This window comes from Euprymna scolopes, chromosome 15 (assembly GCF_053919585.1).
Source record: "Euprymna scolopes isolate OS-2025 chromosome 15, ASM5391958v1, whole genome shotgun sequence".
Taxonomy (NCBI): domain Eukaryota; kingdom Metazoa; phylum Mollusca; class Cephalopoda; order Sepiida; family Sepiolidae; genus Euprymna; species Euprymna scolopes.
Genome location: NC_136496.1, coordinates 120535746 through 120550109, shown reverse-complemented (window position 1 = coordinate 120550109; position 14364 = coordinate 120535746). Strand labels below are relative to the sequence as shown.

The 14364-nt window shown below is 32.6% G+C and overlaps 1 protein-coding gene across 1 annotated transcript in view; it reads right to left on the bottom strand.

Annotated features, from left to right (window-relative positions):
* Positions 1 to 14364, bottom strand: part of LOC145294097 (2-oxoadipate dehydrogenase complex component E1-like) — a 160330-nt gene that overhangs the window by 51761 nt on the left and 94205 nt on the right. Inside the window, exons 8-11 of the mRNA XM_080141164.1 lie at positions 14121 to 14194; positions 9996 to 10139; positions 3132 to 3247; positions 1456 to 1531 (exon numbers count right to left, since the gene is read on the bottom strand). Of these exons, the coding sequence (XP_079997290.1) occupies positions 1456 to 1531; positions 3132 to 3247; positions 9996 to 10139; positions 14121 to 14194 (410 nt within the window). The remainder of the gene's footprint in view (positions 1 to 1455; positions 1532 to 3131; positions 3248 to 9995; positions 10140 to 14120; positions 14195 to 14364) is intronic.

Genomic DNA, 14364 nt, shown 5'->3' with positions numbered 1-14364 from the left:
TGCTAATGTTTCTGACAATTGGTAGGTAAGTCCTTGTCAGGCGACAAAATAAAGTTTTGATTCTTACCAACTAATTGTCTGAAACATTAACATGTTTAATGTAGCAACTGTAATATTTGTCTATATAAATAAAAATATTATATCTTGCTCTTTTATTGAGCACTCTTAATAACTTTGCTTTAATTCACAAGTTCTACCTCTTGAATACCTTTAATTTGGTGTGTGTGTATATATATATATATATATATATATATATATATATATATATATATATATAAAAAAGGAACAAACCAAGTCACACATCCATCAACATTTCATCTTTATTGTAAGACTTCTTCTGGATTAATGAATTGAAGAAAATAAAATACAATATAAAAAATAAAGTACAATATTTGAAAATATATTTGTTGTATAACTTTATTCTATTTCAGAACATAAAAAGACATTGTAAATTTTTTTTTTAAAAGTTAAAGTGTTGTGAAAGAGAGGAAGATTTTTTTAACATCATATAGCTGTTAATACATTTTTAAAAATATGATATAATTTATATTCTTTTTGGAATAAATATGGCCATTACAATTCCTGTATATTAATGGTTATATGACATTAAAAAAAAAAATCTAACTCTCTTTCACGTTATAACTTTTTTTTTTCTGACTTTCCAATGACTTTTTCATTCTGAAATAGAAACTTTTCATTATAAATATCTTTTCAAATATTGTACTGGTATTTTATTTTCTTCAATACATTCATCAGAAGTTTTATAATAAAGACAAAATGTGACTTGATTGTTTCTTTTTTCATCTATCTATCTCGTCAGAATACTATTTCCATTATTCTCATCATATATATATATATATATATATATATATATAGAGAGAGAGAGAGAGAGAGAGAGAGAGACACACACACACACACACACACACACACACACACACACACACACACACACACACACATATATAAGATGGGGGAAGTGAGGAAGCATGGCTTTGGAAATCCTTTTACCCGAATACGATGTCCAGCATGTTAAAAATATACTATTTGTTGTAAAAATCTAATGGATAAACATCTGAAGAAGTTGGTGGGGACTGGATATTTTTATGGAAACATAAATCATAAAATTGCCAACTCATCAATGAAACAGCTGTAATGGAAAAAATCCAGGAAATAAACGAAGGTTATAAAAAGAAAACGTGAGTCTTTGAATCTTCAACACAATTTTGCACTATATATGCTCTGTCCCTATTAAATAGACACATTGAGCTTAACTCAAAATTAACGGTGACTAGTTTTTAAAAATAACAATCTAGACCCGTTAAACGAAAATAGTATACATTGAAAGTAACAATATTTCAAAAACAAACTTTCAAAAAATATATATATATCTCAAAAAAATAAGTTAAATGTTTCATTGCCTAAGAATATATGAAGAGTATTTTTTTTCAAGCTTACCTTTGGGTCATCAGCATTCACATGTAAGACAGGATAACCGTTAATTTTAGCTTGATCAGTGCAGTACCACGAAGACCTGTCAAGAAAAAGATAGAATGACAACTTGATAAACAAGAACTAATTCTCTTTTGACGTTTCATAAATAATCTAAAGTTTTTGGCAATCATACTTGGACATTCGTAGATTCTTGGAATTTTAAAACGTTTTGAGAACAGTTTACTTTTATCATTCGATCTATAATGATCGTCTCACATGATGAGCCATCTTTTTCTGGTTATGTTTGGTTTGGTTTTATGTCATATCAACCTTTTTCGGGTTATTTAATGCCAATTCAGTTATTTTGGAAATTGTATTCATGTTGCATCCAGTTATTTTGCAGGTTTTTATTCTTCAAGCTTTTTGTATTTTCAAATATTTATTTGTAGTGTTTGATCGTTTTATAATAGATTTTATTGTTTTTGTTCCCTGCCCTGCAGAACATGAATGAGTTTTGTAATGGGAGAGGAAAAAGGGTTACATTATTAATGTTTGGTACATTTTAAGGAAACCAATCAGGAAGTGAGGGGAGATAGAAAGAGAAAGAGGAAATGGGAAGAAGGAAAAGGTGGGTTATTTTTTTTGCAGAACATAAGTTTTGCAAAAGGAAGTAGAAAAAAAAAAGCATCAATGTTAGGTGAATTTTGTCTGAGGAAGCCAATATCTTCAGACAGCCTAATTTAGTAGCACTAGGATCTTTTTCTGTATCTGTAGTAGACAACATCATACCAAAAAACAGTTGATTATCTTGAACATTTCAGCTTTAAATTGGCTGCCATTAACAAAATTAGTTCTAGTTTTATAACAATTAATAAATTAAATTCATTACTTTAACCAAATTGCAATAAAACTAAAACTAACTTGGTTAAAATAATATTGTTTTTAATAGCAGCCATCTTAAAATTGAAAAGTTAAAAATAACTAAATAGCTATTATTTTAAAATTTGGATGCTTTGTGACCTTGTACATTTTGTTAAAATTTAAGAATTTAATTTTACTTCCAAAATTTTGTAGTTCATTATTAGGCAATGAAAATGGATAAGCATTCAGATGTGGACAAAATCAAAAGATGACAAAACTATAGATGTTGTTCAAAAGTTTTATCACCTTAGTGATACCATTGGAGCAAAAGGTGGAGCAAGTGTTGGTGTGATTATAAGCATTAAGAGTGGATGGAATAAGTTCTTATCATTACTAACCAGCAGGGCATTACCATGGTCGATAAGGTCTATCAAACATGTGCGCAGTGTGATGAAATGATTGAAGTGAAATGTTGCCAGCGAGAGTTGAGGACATGCATTGCATGGAAAGAAATGATATGAGAATGATACAAACAAAAACAGACAGACAAATGTCACATTGAAAGAATGGATGAAATTTCTTGGCTTACAATGTAGAAAAGTTGAAGTAGCAGGGTCAGTTCACAAAGCAAGATTAAGGAAAACAGTGGGAAGTGTGATCTGCATTGAATTGAGAGAAAATTGGATAAAGACTTGGTTAAACATAGGTTAGTTTAGAAGTCAATTTCTCAAAGTCCTTCGACAGATGTCAGAGCATGATGAGGATGAGGAAGAGGATGATGAAGCGATAGATCTTTCCTTTTGTAAAACTATTATTGATTTTTTTAAGTGATCACTTACCTGCCTCGTGGAGACTCGGTTGTAAAACCAATTTGGTTGTTGACAACTAAATGTATACTGCCTCCGACAGAGAAATGCGGGCATTCTGCAAAGCTGAAAGTCTCACTAATGATACCCTGGATAAATAAATACATAAAAAAATTTAACTCAATTTTTAGCACTTATCCAGTTTATGACCCAATCTCCGGCATCTTTGTGTCAGCATCTTCAGGCAAGTTAAGTCAGCAGCTGAAAAATGCCGAAACGAAAATTGTCAGATGATTAATTCAAAAAAACAGCACACCTCCTTTTCCATGTTAAGAATGGCTTTCCATTTACATGTTGACATACATCATGTTGAAAGTCGTTTTTGGTTTAAAATTTTTTTTCTTGATTTAAAGAATCTCATACCTTCATTACAACTTCTCTTCTGACAGCTAATTGGATAATCGCTTCGGCATTTTCCAGATGCTTATGTAACATGCCGGAAGATTCAGACACGAAGATGATCAAAAAATATTTATTGTTAATTTTAGTTAGTTTAAAGGGTAATGATACTAAGATTCTCTTCAAACTGGAAAAAAGTATATTTCAATAAATAATACTGAACTAATACGTACAAGGCGTGTTTGAATCAATTCCCACTTTATTTATACCGTTATATTCATTTATTTACGACTGAATGAATTAGTTCAAACAGATCATAAAGGGTTAATTATTTAAATGATAGCAGGACACAACAAAAAAAAAAGATACCATATATACTTGTGTATAAGTCGATGTGCATCTTAAGACCAAAAATTGTGTCATTTTAGGTATTACCTGTGTATACGTCGACTGTACATTCTAGACAAATTAAATGGTCCGTCTTATGTTTTTGCACAGATAATTTCTTTTTTGGTGTCTTTTTTTTTTTTTTGTAAGACATATTATACATTGTTTTTCGGCATCTGTGAGCGATAATACGTGCATTTACACAAGTGCGGTCTATTCGATTTTCATATATACTATCTTATATACTATATATATTATATCATATATGTAAATGTGCAGCAGTATATATATATATATATATATATATATATACTGCTGCACACTTACATGCAATGAACGCAAATGTTGCTAATCAAACATTTTAATCAAGGACATGCTGTAGATTCCAGGTGCAGTTACTGTTTTTAGATATAATTTATATCGCGCACCATAAATGCATACATTGCAGGAGCCGTAATATACTGTAATAATGTGACCACATGCATTAAGTGCCATTAAATGTTTTCATTAAATAACTGTCATTAATTTGCTAAAACTTGTCGAAATTAATGGAGAATGACATATCGTAAATGTTACATTTCTTAACCTACTAAAAAAATGTCATATCATCACTGCATACATCATATAGAAGTTCGGTCTATAGCCACGTAGGAAGTAAACATTACGACAAACACATTGCAGTGGGGTTCAGAAGGAGTGTGATTAATTACTAGGATTACCAGTATATACCGAGTGCACAAACAAAATGTAATTTTCCATGTTATGATTGAGCGCCGAGTCACTCTTTAACAACATTTCCAAAAACATTACCTATGTATAAGTCCACCCCCAAAAAATAACCTTAAAATCGTCTCCCAGAAATTCAACATACACAAGTATATACGTTAAGACGTATCAAATCTTAAGTGAGAAAGCTCAATGCATAAATTCCTCATTCTCTTCATCTATATATCTATAAAAGTGAACGTGTCTGTCTGTCTGTCTGTCTGTGTACATTTCCCTACGCAATAACTGTCAATTTTTAGTCTATAGACTCGAAATTTGAAATACCGGGTACTGAGATTTGGGAAAATCGATGTGACGGGTGTCAGCCAGAAATTTGGCTGTTAAGGGGTCAAATTTCAACGATTTGACCTTTAAGAACTCTACCAAACTCCTCTGACAATTTTGGGTCTAGACACTTGAAATTTTAGATATAGGTTCCTTGAACATGGATCTAACTTAATAAAGTGATTTGAGCCCAAAACTATAAATTTTAAGGGGTCATAATAGGGGTCAAAGTTTTAAAAAATTAACCATTTTTTTTGTTTTTTTGCACAGCATACACCTCCAAACACCCGAGCAACGCCGGGCACCCCTGCTAGTTTTCTATATAAATAAAACAGTAGATGTATGTATGTGTGTGTGTGTGTGTGTGTAAATATTTAACCAATAAACTCTTAAACTACTTTTCACATAACTTTGTTTGGATGAATGAATAACACGTACAGAAATATGTCGACAAGTTGAAATACAAAAATGTTCATTTCAACTTGCCGACATATTGCTATTACTTTTGTGCATGTGCAAATTCATTCGTAGCTTGAAGAGGTTTAATTTAAAATCGTTTTATCTGTATGTCGGTAACTCAAATGTTAGGTAACGCGGCTAGAGCACTCACTGTTTCAGTTTCAATTCTAACTGATGACACCCAAGTCATCTTTTAAACTTTTGAAATCAGTACTATATATTAGGTACAATATAATATTCAATAGAGAATTGGTTGTGTAATGATAAATACAAAATCTGCATGAATTAAAATATATTTAAGCGCACTTTACGACCGGGCAAGGCCGGGTGCCCCTCCCCCTATTAGTGCAGACTAGGACAACAGCATATTTTTTTTTATTGTTTTTACTCTCGAGTGTGTATCTGTTAATATCTTATATGCTTTTATATAAAGTGATGTGGTTCTCGATTAATTAACTGTGTCTAACTGCGTTGGATATATACTCGAGAGTCAAAACAATGAAAAGAATATTCTGTTGTCATAGCCCAGTAATCAGTTACCACTTATTAAGGTCAAAAGCCACTCAAGGATGAGCGTTAATGAGATAAAATGCTTGTCAGTTGAAAGATGAAAAAACTGATGAGATTTTTTATTATATTTATCACTATTTGTATTTGCTGTCCTCTTACCGACGTTTTGTGAATGACTTCCAACTTTTCCTGTCTTGCTTGTTGCTTGTGCCGACGGCCAGAATTAGATTGTCATCAGTGGATTTTGCCTATGTTTTAAGCAGCTTTAAATGTTGGATGCACTTTGAAGGTGTTTGAATAATTGCCAGCGGACAACGTGATCGTTGTCATGTTTCACGTCACCTAATGGTGCCAGTTTTTTCTTCAGGGTCAAGTTGCCCTTATGCCATTTTCTCTTCAGCTCTCGTTTTGCTGTCCTTAATTATTATTCATTTTATTATTCCCCATTATTTATTAGTTAATGAATGCTTCTCTAACTTCAGCCGTTTTCTGGGATTTTTAGTTCCATCTTTTTTTCTATTTTTCAGCAACGTGATCGTGAACAAGACTTGGTTCTTTGGACACCATATTCATTCTTATTTTTCTGCTCTTCAACCCACACATAATGTCTTTGCCTACTCTCCTCTTTTCGCCATAACTTTATTTTTAACTATGCTGCCCTCGGTGGATACACGTTGTGGTTACACCCATCATAACTGGATCATAAACATATAGACATAAAACCAGCTTTCCTTTATCTGATACATAAATAATAACAGCTCTCTTTCAAAAATCCGACCATTCTGATTGGCTGAATGTTGAAAATTCTCAAATTCCCGAAATTCAAATCTACTAAATAAACAAACACTGACTAACATTAAAACATGGCATCACTAACAGACATGTTTTAAAGCCTAAAATTCTTTTTATTTTCATACAATAAATCGTACACGTCATTAATAAACACTTTTCTTATGCACTTAGGTTACTGTGCTGTTTTTTAAAATAATTTTTACAAGTTCTTACAGTCGTGTTTGTTTGCGTGTGTGCGTATGTATGTGAATACGACAGACTAAAATGTTTACATTTTTCATTAAATACTTCTTAGATGTTATTACTAAATGCTGTGCTTATACAATTATGTTAGCAAGCTATTTTTAAAATCGTATTAACAAGTTATTACAGTGGTGTTTGTTCGTGTGCGTGTGTGTGTGTGTGTGTGTGTGTGTGTGTGCATGAGCAAGGCTACTGAGAGTAAGTAAAGGCCAATGAACATGACAGCATGACGTCATTACCAGATCATCATGTAGGTATACGGTACCTAAAGTTTGTGTTCAACCACGTGACTATGCTAATAGCCATAAAAAATATTTTTCATTGCCCCTTGTGGTAATTTAAACATTTTTTTTTTCTAAAGAGAAAGAAAAATTCTTCATTTGGATAATTTTAATCTAACAAATTATAACAGTAAGTGAACCTGTTTTTGAAATTTTCTTACATGTCCATCGAAGAAAATCGAATATTTCATTTTATTATTTTTTTTAAACTGTAAAGCAAACAATTTTTATATGAGAATATTTTTCAGTCCATTCTTTTAATAATAAATAAAACTTTTCATTGAGTATTTTCAAATATTTTAAAGTTAGAAACATTTTTCACAAAAGTTTTTTATTTTTATTTTTTTTATTTAACCAAAACGATATTGATGAATTCGATATTTTAGCACCAGGCGTAATTTATTTCTTTGAAATTTATTTAAAACTTAAAGTTTGTTTGTTTTATAACATTTCAACTGTAAATAATTTACATGACTGATATAGGAAATTCCATGTTCTCTATTGAGACATGACAAACACAGATTCATCTTAAAAGTTCATTAACTACTCAGTTTTAATTAAAGTTTTGATATGAACTAAAAATAAAGAGCTCATTAAATTTTAGTTAACATTTTCTTGTGTTTTATCTTATAAATAAATACGTACTTCATGGGGAATGTGGACGCAAACAGTGTTTTTATTCAATGATTGCTCCCTGAGAGCGTTTTCTTTCACTTTTTCCGTATATATCTGAGACTTTTTTTTTTAATCATGCCTGTATTTATTTATTTTTTTTTTTTTTTTTGTTTTTGGGGGGTAAATTTGATTCATACTTTTATTTCGTGCTTGTTTTTATTTTATTACATTTTGATTTTTTTTATTATTTTCTCCACTAAAGATTTTTATATTTTTAAAAATTATTTTTTCATACATATTCAAATAACGCCCCCCCCCTTTTGACCTCAAATAGTACCTGCAAAAAAGTTTCTGTGATTAAATAAACCAAAGAAAACCTTTTGTGCATGCACTTACAGGGACCAATCATTAAATAAAACACTTTATGCAGGGTCCACATTCTCCGTGAAGTACAAGTAAATGTTGTATGCACCCTACTGAAATAACATTATTATTTAGAAAGCCATTCTTAACAGGGGGAAGGGCTTCCTAACTATTTCGCACTTTCACCTAACAATTTAATGAAAAAAGAGATACCATAAAAATTTAATTTAACTTGGAAATACCATCTAAAATATAGCACGGTGTGTACACTGCACAAGCACAATTATTATTATTATTATTATTATAACAATGATAATAAAAAAAACTGGTGTAGATGACATCGACTGGCGCCACATTGTTGTGAAGGGCCAGGGAGAATGGAAAGACTGAGGTGGGAGAGTACTAACCAGATCTCCACTGGAAGTGTGCAGTTCAAATCTGGTACTTGGGAGAGGGGGGATATTTTGTCACCTAAACCCCAGGAAACACCAATGGCCAATGCCAACAAGAAATCAATGGCAAACGGCTGTTGTGATAATGTGCAATCATCTGCACGAGTGGTCAAGAGGTGGAGAACATTGGAAACCTGAGGAGATTGCTGTGATGCGGTCTCCAGCGAATACCACAGGTTACTGCCAGTGAGCGATCACTGATGATGGCCCATGAGACAACTTCTAGTGAGTGAAATGATAATAATGTCCCCTCCCAAATTTATCACCATCCGGATTTAATATCGTACATGTTTACTATATTTTCTTAGTTTTTAACCAATGTTCACATTATAGTACAATTGTTTTTTAGTAGTTATGTGAACTTCATTTCCGTATTCATGTATTCTGCACTGATATGAAAATGAAGACTATAGCGGAGTATAGGATTCCTAACCATGTAACTGATGAAAATATGCTACACATTTTGATGAAAAACATGGGAAAAAATGGACATAGAAGAACAGAAAACCAAAACTTTAAATATAATTTCTGTATTTAAAGTAATAGTTATTTAAATATTTCAACATATAATCTTGTGGGGAAAATCCAACTCCCCAATGAGGGGCATTCTAGATGAGAACAAAAATAAAAATTGTCTCAGTCATGAAGGATTTCTCCACTGGCCGAGGACAGAAAAGGTGAATTGTAACATCAGAAAGATACTACTAGACTGTGATCTTGCCCCGAAGGCCAAGAATGGTGTGTTTTATGTTTCTTTAATTGTTTGTTCCCTAAATTCATAATTCAGTTTTCTCAGTATTAGATTATATATTGCTTTAAAATTATATAATTTTACATAGATAATATTTATATTTTATATTGAATAAAGTTCAGTTTCATTATTAATCGAATTGGGTTCTTTTTTTTTTTTAACATGTTTTAATGCTCTTTTTAAGGCATTTTTCAGTTAACAGGCCTTCTATATCTCGGTAGCCGTGTACAGCTAGTTTAAAATAGAAATCAGTGTTACCATATTTTTTACCATTTATTATTATTTGGTAAAATAACAGACAGACTTATCTCCCCTTGATTCACAAGCATTGATAAGCTCAATGTTGAATCCGCAAAATGAGATGAAACTGATTTTTATTTTTAATTAAAATTCTAGTCTATCATTTTTCCTATGTTTGCCTGATACATAAGTATATGAAAGAATTTTCCTGTTGATTTATTTGGAACTGTAATTTTCACCTGTCTTGTGCCATTTTCATTTGCACCCGATTTTCATTTGCACCCTAAATCAGATTTTTAATGTTTAAAAAAAAAAAAAGAAAAAAAAAACAATTGAATTAGCAATGTGTATGTACCTGTGCTGCAAAAGAGGCATCTCCATGTACTTGGAAGCAAAGAACCCCGTCTCCCTTAGCAGAATCCGCCTCCTCGCTATAATCACCTGTTTTCTTTGACTGCATTTTAGCTCGAGCCTTACCCACTGCCACCGGATTGTTAGCCTGAAAAAATTCAGAAATGTAGAAATTAATATACCAAGTTTTACAAGCTACACATTTAAGAAGTTTTATAATTATATGTTATGATTCAAAAGAAATTATATTATACTAGCAGGCTGCCTGGCATTGCCCGATCATAAAATTTACAGAAACTGAGACATGTGCATGCGAGTATTATGACTTTTTTAAACAGTTCACTTCTTGTAAGTAAAAAAAAAAAACTCGAGCTGAGATTGATACCAAAACTTAGACAATGAGTCAAGTATGATAACTATTAGACTAGCTTGACACGTTCTTTAAAAAGTGATTTCAAACCTACTTATTCTTAACATAACGAATCTGTCATATGAACGATTCACACATGCACATTCGTGAAACAGTTGACAAACAGATAAAAATCTGATCACCCCCCCCACGTATCAATTTTTTTAATTTTGATCCCTTAGCAACCCTTTTTTCTGGATGAAAATTCATTAAAAAGTTTTCCACACATCTGAATACCTTATATACCAAATTTTAAGTCTGTAGATAAAAAATTTGTTGAGTATATAGGTTGAGAAGTGTCCTTACACATACATTCTCACTTTTATAGATAATGTAAATAATAATGAAATGTGTATCTGTCCTTGAAGTTTTTAGGAGCACGGTTTGGTAGAAGGAAGTGAACATGGAAAGCAGGTGATTTAAATACAAGTCTCATAATCGGAAGATTGTGAGTTGAGTTCCTACAAGGGCCAGTACATTTTCATGTTTTTTTCCAATCATACCCAAAATTAAATTTTATAAAAACAGTATCCGAGAAAAAACTGGTTATTATGGAGTTATTTTAAAATGGTACTTCTAAAGGAGAGAACCCATATTAACCTGAATGGTTGTGATTTACAGAACAGATCGGAATATTTTCGTTTTTCATTACGTATACATATATCCTACAGATTTTCCTTATTTTCAATTTTTAATATAGGGAAGGTTCCGGACAAGAACCTGCATTTATTACCTTGCCACAGCACAAGGTCATGGGTATGTTATGGGTACAATATAAATGTGATGTCTCTTTCCCTTTTTTGCTGGGATGCAATACATGTACTTGGGCAGTTGTATAATATATTGGCTTAAGAACTCGGACAGATATATGCATGGACTTGGAGTCTATATTCATAACACCCTCCTTTTAACTAGAGAGCACAGTCTAGTATTAGATGACCCCCCCCCCTTTCATGTGCTTTAGACAACACTATTATTTTCTTATATTTTCTCTACCGTTCTCTCTCGAATCAAGACGATACTCTTAATCAATCATGTCTTTAAAAATATAGATGCAACAGTCTCCTTAAATACTAATGCTCAAATACATGTATTTGTTGATTTTAATATACACCATAATAGTTATTATTTTTGTTTATTTTTACATGGTGGTCACCACTTATCAAGGCCCGGAAGCCACTCAGGGATAAGGGTCATTGCGTGTACAGTAATCAATGGGATAGTATCATAGTAATTGTTAGTATTGGAGATTTGATAAAGTGTTTTATTAAAGGGGGCGATTCATCAGGAATTTGTTTATATTGGACTTGAAGACATCCAAGTTGTAGTCAGGTGGGAAACAGGCAAACGGAAGAGAGTTCCACTAATGTGCAGTTCTAAGATAGAAGCTTTTGTTCATGAAATGTATGTTTTGATTTAGGCACAGATAAAGAGTGGGGAAAATTATTGACAGTGGTTTCAGCTAGATGGGTGTTTATTGTAAAACATTGGCGAGGGGGGGACCAGAGATTGGAACTCAGACGAGCACTTGCAATGGAAATAATGATAAAACAAAGACAGGCTCGCAACGTCTCTTTGTTTGGTTATAAAGTTACACACACAGCTAATATCACCGCATGTAGCTTCTCTAATTCCTGACCTGCTTTCCTGATCATGAAGATCAGCACTAATCTATTCCCAACTGAGGATTGGGAACGCTGATAACCTTGTGATATTAGTAGACATGCAATATTTATTGTAAAAACTGCCGATACAAAATTCGGTATATAAGGTATTCACTGATGAAAAGTTGTTGCCCTAAATAACACTACAGCTTTAATTCAGGTAACTTTATCATGTAGTAAAGCTGACATCTAATCAATGTAGCCACCTTCAGCCTCGATCACCCCCTCAATATGAGTCCATAACTTGGAGAGTGTCTTTTCCACAAGTGCCGGCAGGAGTTTGGCGAATACTCAGCGGATGGCAGCAATCAGGCTGGCTTTGGTATTCTGGGAGGTCATCTTGGTGATGTTATCGATGTATGACCAAAAGAAGTAGTCCAGTAAGTTCAGGTTAGGGGAGTGGGGGTGGGGCAGTGAGAGAAGGGTACAAAGTAATATCACTCCTTCTGAAGTCAAGCCTTGGACTTGTGGGTTGGTGGTAAGTCCTGCTGCCACACTCAGAGTCTGCTAACGGCCACCTGATTGCACCAGGGGATCACCACACTTTTCAGCACATCCAGATACATTTTGGTGTTGACTTTTAAGCCATTCGAAGTTGTGAGGTGGCTTGATGTGGCTTTCACTTGAAATCACACCAAAGAGACCATAGCCATAGCCGGAAATTTTGTTTTCATCACCTCGGGTATGTCCCTGTGGCAATCCAGTGATCCATTTTGAGGGTGCTGGCAATGGTCATGTTGTCATAACTTTGATCGGTAGCGAGCATGTTGTACAGTGGTGCATCTCCAATCTCACTTGTTGAACATTGTGTCACTTTCAGACATGATAGAAAGCTACTATTGCTCTTGGGATTTGTACACAACTGGCCAACCAGTTTTCATCAAATGGAAATGGAATCATGTCTTTTTTAGGGCGACGATTTTATTGTTCCACCCTTTATCAATTAATGAAGTTCTTCTATCTTCTAAAGAAATGAAGATTAGAAGATAAAAAGTATGTGAATATAGAACATGTAGGGCAAACTAATTAGACTTTATTAATTTTAATTATTTTAAAAATGATTTGAATTATGGTTGAAAAATGCAAAAAGGGAATTAAAATAAAATTAAGGATCGATTAGGATTTAAGATGGTGGTTATCATTTTGAAGTCATATGAATTACCCTTTTTTAACTCTAAATCTAGAAAATGATCATTTTTGTCATTTAAACGTAGAGGATTTTAATTTCAGACATTGAGCATAAGTAGAAGACACAAGTGACTCATAACGTCATGTCATACATTTTAGAATAAATTTTTCAAAGAAAAAATAAATGGATCAAATATAATCTATAAAAAGTTATTGCAGATTAAGAAAATAAGATTTAAAAAGATATGGAGGAGTATAAGAAAGGAAGCAGCTGTTGAAGTGATGTGACATACATTACATCAACAGCCACTTCCCTGGATTGCTATAGTCTTCTTATACTCCTCCATATTTTTTTACCAGCAATGTTTCAAGTAAGAAATTAAAAATTAAGACTAACAAGTCTTCAATTATTTTATTTTTTCCATTTTTTTCTTATTTTTTCTCATTTTTTTTTCTTATTTGACTAAATGTGATATAGCCAAGTTGAACAATAGCAATTTCTTCCCAGCTAAGAATAAAAAGAACTCACAACACAAATTTGTTTGTTAGAAAAATATAAAATTATTATTTTTATTTCTTGCCTCAAGCGGTAGACGGAGGAGGAAGCAGGTGGTGGTGGAATCAGTGGCGGTTCATGCTGTTCTTTCTTTTTGATTGACTGTGACTCTTGTGTTTCACCTGCTTATATATTGACCCCTTCTCTAGCAGGTATTTCAACCCCAACAGCTGTGTGCTCAATTATTTGACCTATTTACCTCTGGCGACGTCAGTTTTGACAGCTTCATTCTATCGCTCAGTGTATTTTAGCATCAGACGGTCCTGCGTGTAAGTGCGTGCACAGTTTTAACACGTGACATAAACAGGAACTGAAAAATCTAGCGTTTACTAAACACTGGAGAATTTTAATTCCATTAATAAAAAAACTTACCTCTAAATGAGACGGATTAGGAATCAAAGAAAGATGAAGAGTTTTGTCCCCATGTTTAAAATCTTTTGATGTATCTATTTAAAAAAAAAAAAAAACATTGGTAAAATAATTACAGTTGGTGAAACATAATCGAAGTAATAATTTGAAATAAAAATATGGCAAAATCTTTTTCTTCCATTTTGCTCATAAAATTTTATGGTCTCCATTATTAAAGTGTGCGTCGGAATAATTATGGGATCCGTTC